Below are 15,906 nucleotides of genomic sequence, written 5' to 3'. Positions count from 1 at the left end.
CTTGAAAAACACACCTGTCCATTATATATTAATGGGGTACACATTAATATCTTTATCCTGGATCTATCTTTATACTGGACTGATGGGTAGTAATCCTAAAATAGCCAAGCACAGAATGATGAATTTAACACATCCTTATATATAAATAAATACTATCTTGAAAAACGCACCTGTCCATTATATATTAATGGGGTACACATTAATATCTTTATCCTGGATCTATCTTTATACTGGACTGATGGGTAGTAATCCTAAAATAGCCAAGCACAGAATGATGAATTTAACACATCCTTATATATAAATAAATACTATCTTGAAAAACGCACCTGTCCATTATATATTAATGGGGTACACATTAATATCTTTATCCTGGATCTATCTTTATACTGGACTGATGGGTAGTAATCCTAAAATAGCCAAGCACAGGATGATGAATTTAACACATCCTTATATAAAAACTATCTTGAAGAACGCACCTGCCCATTGTATATTAATGGGGTACACAGACAGAGGGTTGCATTTTGTTTACCCTGCACATATTTTTGTCAGACTTCCTGTAAAAGGTTGCTGGCATTTAGTTTTATCACAAGAGATTGTACTTATTCCTATGATCCCTTCCTCTTACATTGCCAGTGGAGGACATGAGGAATTTTACTCAGATAGAATTTGCTTACTGCCCAATGTGTAATTTATTTCATATCTACTAAAGAAAGGGACAATCCTTTCTGAAGATAGGAACGAGACACCAACACTTCATCACCTTACAGGATATTTACTACACAACCATAGCTAGACCCTCCCCGGCAATGACGTTTATCTCTATAGCCATTGAAGGCCTGTGATAGAAGGACGTAAAGGCCATCCAATCCACATGGACGAAACGTAGCACCAACAGGATCATTCTACAACAGGAACTAGTCAGTGAGAAAGCCTGACACAGACGATGGTTGGTTCCACACGGGCGCTCATGTCATGTGGGTTCAGTAAGCCAATCGAGTGCGAGGGTGAACGGTGTCCAAGGTCTTCCCGCCAAATACGAGCGCGAGAGAGAGAGCGCGCTGCTAGATGTACATTAAGAAGACCGGGAGGAATTAGAACCGGTAGGCTGGCGAAGGTGGTGTAAAAGCTGTGGAACCTGAACTACAGATCCTTCAAGGAGTAAGCGGAGCCTTCGGGCAGCTCGGGCTGGAGGATGCCTGGGAAGGAAGCAGCAGGAGACGGTACGGGGACACAAGAAATAAGCGATTAGCGCGGTGTGGGAAAACTTTGTGTATAAAGGCCAATGTATTCCTCTTTACCTAAGTTTCGGATTCTAAACTACGCCTTCAATTTGGTTTGTGGTAACACCTGAACGTATTAACTCTGCCAGCAAGTATCGGACATTTAGAGTAAAATGCCTTTACCCAGAGGGTGCAAGGAATGGAATATTGCATTTTTTTTACCACGATTTAGAATGATTTCTAATGTTAGTAGGGGACTTGGCGCTAGTGTTCATTTTGTTTTTAACCCTTCAAGTGCCAACAGAATTTCCTATTTAATTGGCATTCAGTGCCAGACTTTTATTTTTGAACATTTTGGGCTCTCACTTTTAAGGCCATTTCCTAGGAGGGGTTGTTTAGTTTACCTAGGAATTACTTTTTTTTTTTTTTTTTTCAGGTTAATCTGAACTCTATAAATCTCCCAGAGTTTTTGTGTATTTCCACTTCTGGAGCAAGATTTAGAGCTTGAAATACCAAAGAAAAACAAAACATTTCTATTTTTAATGATCTAGGGATTTATACCATAAAAATATTTTATTTTATGGACAAAAATTCAACTGATTTGGAAAGCTTTGTGTCTCTCAAACATGCCAGTAACAGATATGTATAATTTTCTGGAGATTTCTGACTTCTATTGATCAAAAACTCCCAGTTATAAGTGATGGAATTTTCAGAGGACTTCAGCATAATATACTTTAAATTCTAAAGCCAAAAATTCTGGAACAGTAGGTTTACCCCAGGAAATCATATATGTTTGAAAAGTACAGATTTTGCTGAATCCAAAATGTTTAACCATTCTACTCCTACCAAACATCAAAGCTATTCTGAACATAGTTGTTTTCATGAAAGTATATGAAAACTCTGAGAAATCACCTCAAAAGGTTCACTTTGTACATTCATATCTCCCACAAAGCATAAAGTACGAAGAAAAAACATCCTAAATATGAATGCCATGGGTCTACTGAACAGTTTGATGCCCATTGTGCATGGAATTACCAAAGTATCTGGCGCTCAGAGACCCCAAAATTAAGTTGGTGCATACAAATTGTCCCTGAGGTCACTTCAGATACTGAAAAATCCACATGTTTACTGCATTTTTGGGGGTAAAAACACAAAAACATGCGTTGACCCCCCCAACCATTTATTTTTGGAAAGTACACATTCAGACAAATCCAAAATGGATAACCATGTCTTTGTACTGCAAACTAATTGAGTTGCTATGCTTTTCCAAAATTGGTACATAATGTAACTGAAAATTGCCTCAAAGCTTTCAGTTTCTAGTATCATCACCCACATACCATAAGTTAACACAAAAAAACATCCTAAATATGAATGTCAGGGCTCCGCTGAACAGTTTGATGCCCATCGTGCATGAAATTACCAAAGCATCTGGTGCTTAGAGACCCCAAAATGAAGTTAGCGGTCACTTCAGCTACTCTAAAATCAACACATTTACTGCATTTGTGGGGATAAAAACACAAATAAATTTGACACCCAAAACTATATATTTTTGTAGAGTACACATTTAGGTGAATCCAACATGGATTTGGATACGGTTTGGATGAAATCCCCGAAAATCCCCTCAAAGCTTCCGCTTTCTAACATGTTATCTCCCACATAGCATAAGGTACAGGTATGGAACCTATTATCCTGTATTTTTGGGCCCTGGGGCTTTCCGGATAATGGGTCTTTGTTTAATTTGGATCTTCACACCTTAAGACTACTAAATATAAGCATTAAATAAACCTTATCGCTGGTTTTGTCTCCAATAAGGAATAATTATATCTTTGTTTGGATCAAGTACAAGCTACTGTTTTATTATTACAGAGAAAATGGAAAAATCTGGATTGTTTTATTTTATTAGAGTCTATGGGAGACGACCTTTCCTTATTTTCAGAACTTTCTGGATAACTGGTTTCCAGATAACTGATCCTATACCTGTACAAAGAAAGAACATGTGCTTGTGTGTTACCCTATTATATACACCAGATTTTGCAAGATAACATAAAACATCCTAAATAAGCACACCAGGAATGAACACTCTGATGCCCAATATACATAAATCTACCAAACTATGTGGCGCAGAGACCTCCAAATTAAAATAGTGCATAGAGATTTTCACATCTGACACTGGCTGCTGCAATATAGGCACCTGGTATGTGTATTAAGTGCCTTAAGACTCCCTAATAGTAAGGAGACCCTAGAAACCATATATTTTCCAAATGTACACATTCTGACATCCAAAATCAGTAAATAAAATTTTCTATGGCAAGCTACCAAAGTGCAAAGATATGCCAAACGTAGCGTTTTTTAGATTAGGAAATTGGCGACCAACTAACTTCTCTTTCTTAAATTCCCAGACTTTTCAGGCATACATGGATTTTTTTTTTTAAGTTTATGATTAATGAGGAAATAAAAACAAAAAACAACCTTGTTTTATGTCTGTTAAGCTCTATACAGCTTATTCCCATTTAGAGTCAACAGCTCTTGGAAAAGAGAATAGATTACGGTAAAGGATCAAAGAAAAGTTTATACACACATACACGATGATTTCGCAATCAATTTCACTCTCTGGTGAATAAAAGACAAACACAACACAATGAGCTAAATCTTGCCCTAACTCGTGTTTCGCCTGTAGCGCTATCAAAGGGCAAGAGTGGGAATAAGTTAGATAGAGCTTGTTATACATACATAAAACAAGGTTTTCTTTCATCCTCGTTAATCATAAATGTATTGTTTTTTATGAAATTTCTGAAAATTGTAACAAAGAGTGCACTTTACCCATTATTTATCCCAGATTTTATAACGCTCAACATAAAACATCCTAGATAAGCACTGAACAGTTTGATGCCTAATATGCATAGATTTACCAAAATATGGGGCGCACAGAGTGGATACATGGCAGACAAAATTTCCATGTGCAAAAACAAGTAACAAAGAACATTACAAAATACAACAAAATCACCCCTTTTTTTTTTTTCCTCACCTAGTGCAATTAGCAGTCAGAATCACAGTCTGATTAGTTTGGGTTGGCCAAATAATTTTTACGGACAGAAACAAGTGAATAACACCTACACAGAGCTGAAAAAGCAATAAAATGGCTAAAAATGCACCAAAATTACCAAAATTGTAATATAATCACAGAAAATGACATATAAAAATTATTGTGCGGTTAGCGAATATGTAATGGCAAAAATGTGTGTATGTGTGTACACCAATTGCTAGTTATGTGTGTGTGTGTAAGGGTTAAAGGATACTGGTAATAGGCTGAATGACTGCCATGGTTGTTTACAAATGTAATGTTGGTGCTACTTTACTACCTTGCTTAAAGGAGACATATAGGATAAATGAAAAAAATATATAATTTTGTTGGCAATTATAAGTAATATATGGTGTTGCTTTTATATGGTGCTAACCATTAATATTATCTTTAAAAATCACCCCTTTATTGCATCTCCCTATAGATGTTCAATGGTCCCTGTCTGTGTTTCAAATGAGGGATGGACGTGTCGTAAAGGGTCTTTGCCAGAAGCACAGTAGAAGGGGACAGCCAATCACAACCCTGCAATCACACAAGCAGGCAGACTTCAGTTCCCTATCAGGTCCTGATAGCTGCTGATTGGTTGCTGCACTACAGTGCAGTGAGCTGAGAGCTGCCGGCTCCCCTGCACAGCCTTGGAATTCAGGGAACAGGAAGTGGAAGAGAAAGGAGGGAATATTAGGGTTTTTGCAGAAATATTCAAAAAATCAGCCGAAACACTACTTTTTTAAGAACAATTCTTCTATATCTAAATGAGTAAAATGCACTGGTACATTATTGTTTTTTACATAAAACGTCTTCTTTAAAGGGGTGGTTCACCTTCAAACTAGTTGGTTTTAGATAGATCACCAGAAATAACAACTTTTTCCAATGACTTTCTATTTTCTAAGTGTGACTGTTTTTCTAATATTGAAGTGTAAAGTGTCATTTTTTTACCTTCTGAAGCAGCCCTGGGAGGGGGGATCGTCGACCTTGTAAACTGTTCTAAATAGATACATTTAGTTGATACATTTCTTATTTTTGTCCCTACTGAGCATAATCTCTGAGTTTCATTACAGGCAGCTGTTAGAATTGATACAATAGTTGCTAATATACTCCAGAGATGCTGCTGAGAAATGTATCGACTAAATGTTGCAAAATTGTAACCGTTTTTAGAGTCTGTGCCTGAATTACTGAGCTGCCAGACTGAAACACCAGAGACAGACATTCAACTTTAAACTTAGATTTTGGAAAAATAGTAAAAAATAAATGGAAAGTAATTGAAAAAAGTCTTTATTTCTGGGGAACAATCTAAGAACAATTGCATTGAAAAAAGTGTTTGGAAGATGAACAACCCCTTTTCATTTTTGTGTAAACAAATATAAATAAACTATCTATATAATATTTTTTCCAGTGCCCAAAATTAATTGTGTGTGTTTATTTATTTATTTATATATATATATATATATATTTATTTATTTATTTATTTTTGAAATGTAAGTGGGGGCAGTTATCAGAGGACTATATTATTATTTATATGCAGGATTTCAGTCCTTCTGAAGTGGTGTCAGTGGGAGCTTATCTTGATTCCTGCCTATTGTTCAATTGACAGGTTCAGCAGACAAGGCTCTATTTACATTACAGCAGCTTGTAGGAGGGAGGGGTAATGACATCACTCCAAATTGCAGTGCAGCAGTAAAGTGTGACTGAAGTTTATCAGAGCACAAGTCACATGACCTGAGGGCAGCTGGGAAATGTCAAAATGTCTAGCCCCATAGCAAATTTTAAAATTAGATATAAAACTAGAGAGGTACATTTCCTGAAGAAAATGTGAGTGGTGCTTGCCGTGGCAAAACTCAGGCCCAAATCTGATTGGCTGTTGTTGCCCCGCCCCTTTTTTTCCTAATTGTTAACCACAGTCACTCAGTGACTAACATACCAAAGTTTGGGAATGCTGTCATTTAATGTGTAAAAATGGCAGCATTTCTATTTTTTTCTATTGAAAATCAATGAATGAAATTTGATTGGTTGTTGGTGGCTCCGCCCACTTTTTCTAAACTTGAAGTGGAAACCCCCAGCGACCACATTTGTGATATTCAAGGTCCCTGACATCAATACTGAGAGAATGGCAGCCTTCTTAATTTTTCCCATTAAAACCAATCAAAGAAATCTGATTGGTTGGTTTTGGCTCCACCCACTTTTCTTAATTTTAATCCCAGTCCCCCAGTGACCAACTGTGCCAACTTTGAGGAGGCTGCCATTAACCGTCTAAGAGCGGCAGCAGTTTAAAATTTTCCTATTTAATTGAATGGCTGAAATTTGATTGGCTGTTGTAGACTCCGCCCACTTTTTGTAAATTTTGGCTGCAGTCACCCAGTGACCCACGGTGCCAAGTTTGGGAGCTCTGGCTTTATTACTGTGAGAATTACAGCTGTTTACATTTTCTCATTGAAGTCAATAGGGAAAATCTGATTGGTTGTTTGCGGCTCCGCTCACTTTTTTGGGTCCCCAAAATAGGACAGAAAAGTCACAACACCCCATTCCCGAATAAGCTGAACGGTTTGACACCTCCATTCATGGGTCTGCGACAAACTAATTATTCGATAAATTCCCCATTATAAGTCAATGGGGCAAATTTGGGGACCTCTCCTGCCCCGGGGGTAAAACTTATACCCTCGTGTGGGGTATCATCTGACACAGGTCGCAAACCTCTTCAAATGTGGTAAATTTAACGTTTCTACAAGATTCCGTCTCTGCGCTAGAATCCGTCAAAAGTTGGCCTCAATGTTAATCTATGGGACTTTTCGGGGTGGTTAATTGCCCCCGCAAGGGGCAATTAACCACCCACCCCTTAGAAAAGTCATACCACCCCATTCCCGATTAAGCTGCGCGATTTGACACCTCATTCATGGGTCTAGGACAAACGGTGCGGGACTAGTTACGCGCCAAACTTTCATACGGAAGAAGAATAAAAACTAGAGAGGTACATTTCCTGAAGAAAATGTGAGTGGTGCTTGCCGTGGCAAAACTCAGGCCCAAATCTGATTGGCTGTTGTTGCCCCGCCCCTTTTTTTCCTAATTGTGAACCACAGTCACTCAGTGACTAACATACCAAAGTTTGGGAATGCTGTCATTTAATGTGTAAAAATGGCAGCATTTCTATTTTTTTCTATTGAAAATCAATGAATGAAATTTGATTGGTTGTTGGTGGCTCCGCCCACTTTTTCTAAACTTGAAGTGGAAACCCCCAGCGACCACATTTGTGATATTCAAGGTCCCTGACATCAATACTGAGAGAATGGCAGCCTTCTTAATTTTTCCCATTAAAACCAATCAAAGAAATCTGATTGGTTGGTTTTGGCTCCACCCACTTTTCTTAATTTTAATCCCAGTCCCCCAGTGACCAACTGTGGCAACTTTGAGGAGGCTGCCATTAACCGTCTAAGAGCGGCAGCAGTTTAAAATTTTCCTATTTAATTGAATGGCTGAAATTTGATTGGCTGTTGTAGACTCCGCCCACTTTTTGTAAATTTTGGCTGCAGTCACCCAGTGACCCACGGTGCCAAGTTTGGGAGCTCTGGCTTTATTACTGTGAGAATTACAGCTGTTTACATTTTCTCATTGAAGTCAATAGGGAAAATCTGATTGGTTGTTTGCGGCTCCGCTCACTTTTTTGGGTCCCCAAAATAGGACAGAAAAGTCACAACACCCCATTCCCGAATAAGCTGAACGGTTTGATACCTCATTCATGGGTCTGCGACAAACTAATTATTCGATAAATTCCCCATTATAAGTCAATGGGGCAAATTTGGGGACCTCTCCTGCCCCGGGGGTAAAACTTATACCCTCGTGTGGGGTATCATCTGACACAGGTCGCAAACCTCTTCAAATGTGGTAAATTTAACGTTTCTACAAGATTCCCTCTCTGCGCTAGAATCCGTCAAAAGTTGGCCTCAATGTTAATCTATGGGACTTTTCGGGGTGGTTAATTGCCCCCGCAAGGGGCAATTAACCACCCACCCCTTAGAAAAGTCATACCACCCCATTCCCGATTAAGCCGCACAATTTGACACCTCATTCATGGGTCTAGGACAAACGGTGCGGGACTAGTTACGCGCCAAACTCATACGGAAGAAGAATAAAAATAAGTTTGCAAGATAACAGTAGTGATGCTTTGCTTCGCAAGCACCACTAAAACAAGATAACAGTAGTGATGCTTTGCTTCGCAAGCACCACTAAAATAACAGTAGTGATGCTTTGCTTTGCAAGCACCACTAAATAAAAATAAGTTTGCAAGATAACAGTAGTGATGCTTTGCTTCGCAAGCACCACTAACAAGATAACCGTAGTGATGTATTTCAATGCAGGATTCTGCTGTAGTAGCACTATTAACTGATACATTTTGTAAAAAAAAATGTTTCCATGACAGTATCCCTTTAAGACTAACGTACTGGTTTTCCTTTCTTAGTAATTTTGATTTTTAGTGGTGTGTAGTTAAATTAAGTGTTTAGGGTCTTTTTAAAAAGTTTTGCATAATCCTATATGATTTTTTTTTTATAGGTTAAAGGAAAAGTAACACCAAAAAAATTAGTGTTTTAAAGGAAAAACAATATAATGTACTGGTTCCCTGCACTGGCAAAACTTCAGAAAAACAACTATAAACATGCTGTGTAGCCATGGGGGCAGCCATTCAAGCACATGATACACAGTAGATAACTTTCATTACATTGTATGCAACAATGTAATATTTAATGGTCAAGTGGACCTGTCACCCAATTTTTTTTTTTTTATTAAAAACACCCATCCAATTACTTTCCATTCAGCACTTCCTAGATGTCGGAGCACTCCCTACATTCCCCCTCCCTCCTTAACATCTAATTGCTTAGCTTGTGCGTGGTGATTGCCATCATGTCCCCCATTCTGGCACAGAAATAAGATTTTGAGATTAGCAAGGCTTGCATTAATAAGTGTTCACAAAATGGCAACCTCCTGCTTGCTAGAATTATGATTTTCCAGGATGAAGGAAACCAGATTTAAATAATTATATAATATAAATAAAGATTATTTTGCTTGACTAACATGATAAAATAGGATTTGGAATTATTTCTCAAGGTGACAGGTCCCCTTTACCTATATTAGAGCTGTAATTTATTTTAAAATACATTAGTTTAGCTATTATCCCCTCCTAAGGGCTCAGAATTGACCATAGTCATAGAAAAGAACACACAAGCTGTTTTAGATACGAGGGTCACCTGTTCATTGCTCGTTACCACTAGAATAAGAATAACCCTTTCTCATATAAATTAATGCTTTTGCTGCAAAGTAATATTTTTGTGTGTGCCAATTATTTGTTTGTTAGGTTGCCAACTTAATGCTTTTAGCAATTATCTGAATACGTATATGAAAAATGTAATTTGTTGTGCCAAAACCCCTTTAGAGCTGCTATACCTCTGAATGCAGCAGGTCTCTATGAAACAATATCACACGATACAGCCCATATGCAAAAGCTTGCTCTCTAGCTTATTTGAGGCACTGATCTGTATATGCTGATTTAATATTGTTTAATTATTTGTTTTGAATCTTATTTTTCTATAAGCTTTTATAATAAATGTAATGAGGTTGTTGGGGATCTTGCAAGCTGTCCTATACGCTTACATACCCAATTGAAGCTTATGTGATTTTATAGGACAGTGAATTGCAGCACATGTGCACTACATGGCCCGTGTATATTCAAGCCAGTTTTAGATTCCTTTTGAATTATTTTTCTTCCTTTGCCAATTTTTAAAACTTTTATTGCTTTAAAGGTTATTCTTGTTTTGCTTTGCTCTTATTGTTAATATAGTTAACTGACCCAAGTGTGTCTTTCTCTTTGCAGTTATGAAATCCTCTACTAAATCTAATACAAAGAAGATGGTACAAGGTAAAGACCACTCTTGATATGGTAATTGTTTTCTTTAGTTAGTTGCATCATTCTTATTCATAACAATCTATGTTGCAGCTCGTCTACCTTTCAAACGCCTGAATCCAGTACCCAAAGATGAAGGGTGTTTAGAAGAGAAAAAAATAAGAATCCCACAAAATGTGTCTCCTCAAAAAATGCTGTACTCTCTCAACTCCTCTATGGAAGATATGGAAAATGACTGTGAAATGGAGACAGAAATGACTCCAATCCCTAAAGCTATTAATGGAAAAGGGCCATTGGACAACTATATTAGGAAAGCCCCCAAAGCCAGCAATGCCCCCTCTATCATCACTATCGATTTGACGGAAGATTCAAATATTAGCACTTCGAATGACAGTCCGTTAAATGGGGAGTCTCGAGCACAACTAGCAAATGGTACAGTTTCACCTGAGAGGAGCACCACCAATGCTCCATTAAGTACAAACGAGGAATGCACTGTTTCTGTAGACAATAAGTCTCTTGAGAACATGAGTTTTCCAGAACTTGAATTGGACAAGCCGCATCAGTCTGCAGCCTCCTGCACTTCAGTGTCAAATTTTTCTCCCGAAAGAGCAGTCAAAGAAGATTACAACAGTTCTGCAGATGATGACTCTGTGTCTGTCTCCTCCAGCAGTTCCCCTGTTTCACTTAGCTCTCCTGATGTACAGACTGGTTCCAAGTTCACAAATGGAAGCAGCCCATCAACTTCCACTACCCCAACTGGCAAAGTAAGCTACTTTCTTCTATTCCTCTTGTAATATGTATCTTTATATTTAAGAAATGTTGCTTATGTTTATTGAGTATAAATATGGGTGCGCTGAATCCACTATTTTGAGATTTGACCGAATCCCAAAATATTTGATCTATTTGGCTGAATTTCAAACTGAATCCAAACCCTAATTTACAAATGAGTGCTGGAAAGGCTAAAAGGCAACTGTGCATGGTTACACTTTTTGCTTTGCTGTTTGTGTGACAAATTCACATCGTTTTAAGGATTAGGTTTGGTCAGGCACTTGGATTCAGCTGAATCCTGTTGGAAAAAGACCTAATCCTGGATTGTGCATCCCTAGTGCAAAATGTATGTCTTCGTTGCTGCTGATTTTAAACCTCATTTTATAGCTGCATTTTTTAAAAATAAGGTGTGCTGTGATTTCTTGATGTGCATAATCCATCTGTCTTCAGTGGATTAGAAGTGGTACACTGGGCTAATATGGTTTATTAACATATGACCCAGGCTGTGACCGAGTAAAAGGAATTCAGGCTACTGGTACATGTATGGACATCTTAAAGAGATACTGACACCAGAAATATTTTTTTTACATTTATCATAATATTGGCTACTTTATTTTGTCATAAAGTCATTGCCGGATTCTTTTACATTACCTTACATTATCTGACTCCCCATTTTGTCTATGAGGGGGTTGCCATATTTGTGCAGCAGGAGTCTGTTAGCATTAGAAACTTTAAGTGACAGGCTGAGATGGGACAGTCAGGTTGGCAAAACAATCAGGTTTAGGAACTAACAATCAACATGACCTATATGTAACTCTTTAATATTCATTCATATTTTAAAAAGTAGTTTTTCAGTCTCAGTATCACTTTAAGAGTAAATGAAGCAGCCATAAGCAAATATCCTGTATATCCTTAAGGTATAATATTTGCATGTATATGTGTAATGAGATAAGGTTGGAAATCCTTTTTACAGATAACTCCCTCTTATAAGATATGGTGTATTTTTTTGGGGGTTGCAGAAATGATCTTTTGTGCACTGTTAAAAAAAAAACTGTGCAGAGAAATGGCTGGGTCAGTATAAGTACAAAATTGTTTGTACACAAACATAGAGACAAGCAAACAATGGTAACATACTAAGGAACAGTAACAATAATCTATTGTCACACAACATGGTGTTTCATTTAATATATTTCTGCTAGCAAAGAAATGCCTCAAAACCACACATGACGCCCCACATTTAACGTGATGGAGACCACCTTTAGATTTTCAGCCCTAAGATGTTGTAGTGGCCATTTTTAGATAATAGCCTGTACCAACACTTAAAGGAACAGTAAAACCAAAAAAATTTGTGTTTTAAAGGAATGACAATACAACGTACTGTTGTGCTACACCAGTGAAACTGGTGTGTTGGGTAAAGAAACGACAATATTTTATATAACAAAGCTGCTGTGTATGCATGGGGCTAAAACAGCAGCTTGTTTGTATAAACTGAGTAGTGTTTCTGAAGCAAATACACCAGCTTCAGGGCCAGAACTAGGGGTAGGCAGAAGAGGCACCTGTCTAGGGTGTGTATTAGGCATTACTGTTAAGGCACTGTTAGGACACTTCAACTGTACAAAAGAATATACTGCTAAGAAAGTTTTAAATGGTGTCTTTATTTTACGTGTGCTCCGGGTTTACTGAGATTTAGCAAACCTATTCCCACTAATTCACTAATGACAGCCCTCCCTCACTCTCCGAATAAACGCAAACTCCCGCAGAGTGTTTGACTTACAGGAGGGGCAGCCTAAGCAAGCTGCATCGTCTCATGGAGGTGGGGCGGAAGGATGGAGGCACCATTTTGAGCTTCTTCGCACCTTCAGCTGGCATGCATCCTTACGCCTGCTTCCCTTATCCAAGTAGCACGCCAGGAAACGGGGGACGGCATCCTCAGCGTGGCTCTGCCATTACACTCGGTCAATAGTCAATCCAAAATTACAGGGTGTCGGGAAGAGCTGCTATGCAGATACTGTTCTATGGGGCTCAATGGCCACACAGATGGGGAACCCCTCTCTGAAGGGCACTTCCTAGGACTCTGAAGGGGGCCCACCCAGCAGATCCACCAGCACCCACCTGGGCAATTCCACTATCTCAGTCCTTTGCCTCCTTACAGGGACTCCCCTCCATCGCTGATAGTCTGGGCAAGGCATTAGTCAGGCTTAACCACAGTTCCAGGGGTAAGCTCAAACGATCAGATGCCTCTAAGGGTGACACTAGTGCCCATACCCTCTGACATATCATCGGTTGACCAAAGCTCCTCCCTTCCGGAAGGTGAGCTCCCTCCATCTGATGTCTCTTATTAGGAGGCGGATGATAATCAGGTTGAATTCAAGAACTGGGATATCCATCATGCTGCTCGAGGTGCTAAATGTCTCGCAAACACCGGACAACAAGGACAAACTTCAAGCCTGTTCAAAAGACAAAACAAGTCATCCATCTGTTTTCCATCACATAAACCGCTAATCATTACAGTACAAATGAGTGGAAGTCTCCAGAACGAAAATTTGTCTACCAGAACATTTTCCATGTCAGATTTCCCAAGGACCTGGTGGACAAGTGGTCTTACCCACCAGCGGTAGATGCTCTGTTCTCAAGACTGTCCAAGTCTACAGCCCTTCCGGTCACAGATTCTGCAGCCTTCAAGGACCCCTTTGATTTCCCCCTCTGAGGCAAGTTGGAGAGGCTTCAATTGGTTTTTTGCATTCCTGGATCAGCTAGAAGTCCGGCAGGTTAAAATAGAGTTAAAAGGTTCAACTTGATGGACGTGTGTCTTTTTTTTTAAACCTAACTTGCTATGTTACTAATTCTAAGCAACTTTCCAATATACATTTATTAATTTTTAGTGTTTTTAAAGTTATTTGTACAAACTATTTGCCATTGAAAGGAGCATTTAACTCTTTATTGTGTTTGGCAAAACAATTGATGGGAAATATTGGCATATAGAACACAATTATGTTACCTGTAATTATTTTACTATGCTAAGAAATCAAAACTTCAGTAAACCAATGCTACTCCAGGACATCCGTAACTCCACCTTCATTTTGTTTTTTTAAAGAATCTAGTAGGGATGAAAGTATCCAGGATTCGGTTCGGGATTTGGCCTTTTTCAGCAGGATTCATATTCGGCCGAATCCTTCTGTCCGGCCGAACCGAATCCCAATTTGCATATGCAAATTAGGGACGGAGAGGGTAGTCGCGTGACTTTTTGTCACAAAACAAGGAAAGAAAAAATGTTTTTCCCTTCCTACCCCTAATTTGCATATGCAAATTGGGGTTGGTTCCGTATTCGGCCGAATCCTTTGTGAAGGATTCAGGGGTTATTGCAATTTTATCCCTGCATTATTGTTCCTTATGTATATTTAGTATAGTTTTTCTTTTTGGTGCTTTGGTATAGAAAGAATTATTTTACTTAGTTTGATTCGCCAGAATATTTGCTTTCCAAAAATATATGGTTTTCTGGGGGTCTTTTTACAGTTTGGGGGTCTTATGGCACATAACGCACAGTTGGGGCTCTCTTTTCTGCAGCTTAGTTGGCTAGCGTGAAAATTCATATGCATGTTTTTCATTTGTGGTCCGTACACGCCACATACTTTGTTAAATCTATGCATATTGGGCATCAAACTATTCAGTAACCTCTGACATCCATATTAAGGGTGATTTTTCTTTTTACGTAAAACATTGTGTGCGATAAATGCGGCAAACTGCAACAATTTTAAGTCGATTTTCAGAAATGTTGTAAAAACCTTTACATTTAGAAAAGCTTTGTAGTTTGGTGTAGAAAGACGTCTTTATCTTTTTTGGATTCGTCAGAATGTGTACTTTCCAAAAATATATGGTTTTTGGGGGGGGTCTTTGCTGTTAAGAGGGTCTTGAGGCACATAATCTGAAGTCAGGGGTCTATGTTCACAGAAGGCGAATCGGCAGCAGAGAAAAATCATATGCACTATATTCATTTGAGGTCTGCACATGCCAGCTGCCTTCTTATATCAATGCATATTGGGCATCAAACTGTTAAGTAGATCCTTGGCATCAGTATTTATGGGTTTTACAATTGTATGTAAGAAATTGGGTGAGATAAATGCGGCCAATTGCAATATTTTTAGGCAATTTTCAGAAATGTAAAATCTGTTTTTATCGCCAAATTTAGGAAAGGCTTGCGACTTGGTACTTTGGAGTACAAAGACATGCATACCCAATTTGGATTCGCGAGAATGTGTACTTTACGAAAATATATGGTTTTCTGGGGTGAATGTACTTTTTTTGTTTCTACCTTTGCTCCCCCCCCCCCCCCCAAAACTATGTATATGTTTTTGATCTTGCAGTACCTGAAATGACAGACCATATGGGGATTTTCGTTTTGGGGCTCCTATATGCCACGTGCTTGGGTACACCTATACATATTGGCCATCAAACTGTTCAGAGGACCCTAGGCTTTTATATTTGGGGTGACTTCTCTTGATACCTAAAAGTATGTGGGTAATACGACGCTGCAGGGTAGAATTGTTGAAGTGATTTTTGGAAATGTCACCAAAATCACCAAATTTAGGAATGGTTTGCGGCTTGGTACTTTGGAGTAGAAAGACATGCATACCCAATTTGAATTCAGTGGAATGTGTACTTTTCTGGGGTGAACTTACTTTTTTCTAACTTTGCCGCCCCCCAAAACTATGTAAATGTGTTGATTTTGCAGCACCTGAAATGACAGACCATATGGGGTCTTCATTTTGGGGCCCCTATATGCCATGTGCTTGGGTACACCTATACATATTGGGCATCAAACTGTTCAGAGGACACCAGGCTTTCATATTTGGGGTGATTTATCTTGATACCTTAATAGTATGTGGGACATACAATGCGGCAGGTTGGAAGCTTTGAGGTGATTTTTGAAAACTTCACCAAAATTGCCAAATTTAGGA

General features: G+C 38.6%; 1 protein-coding gene across 1 annotated transcript in view; it reads left to right on the top strand.

Annotated features, from left to right (window-relative positions):
• The first annotated feature begins 1,144 nt into the window (after positions 1 to 1,144).
• The window catches only part of chaf1a.S (chromatin assembly factor 1 subunit A S homeolog), a 46,454-nt gene continuing 31,692 nt past the window's right edge, over positions 1,145 to 15,906 (top strand). The window contains 3 exon segments of the mRNA NM_001095620.1: positions 1,145 to 1,220; positions 10,154 to 10,198; positions 10,277 to 10,947. Of these exon segments, the coding sequence (NP_001089089.1) occupies positions 10,156 to 10,198; positions 10,277 to 10,947 (714 nt within the window). The 5' untranslated portion in view covers positions 1,145 to 1,220; positions 10,154 to 10,155.

Source organism: Xenopus laevis, chromosome 1S (assembly GCF_017654675.1).
Source record: "Xenopus laevis strain J_2021 chromosome 1S, Xenopus_laevis_v10.1, whole genome shotgun sequence".
NCBI lineage: Eukaryota > Metazoa > Chordata > Amphibia > Anura > Pipidae > Xenopus > Xenopus laevis.
The sequence above is the reverse complement of the archived record's forward strand: the minus strand, read 5'-3'. Positions and strand labels throughout refer to the sequence as shown.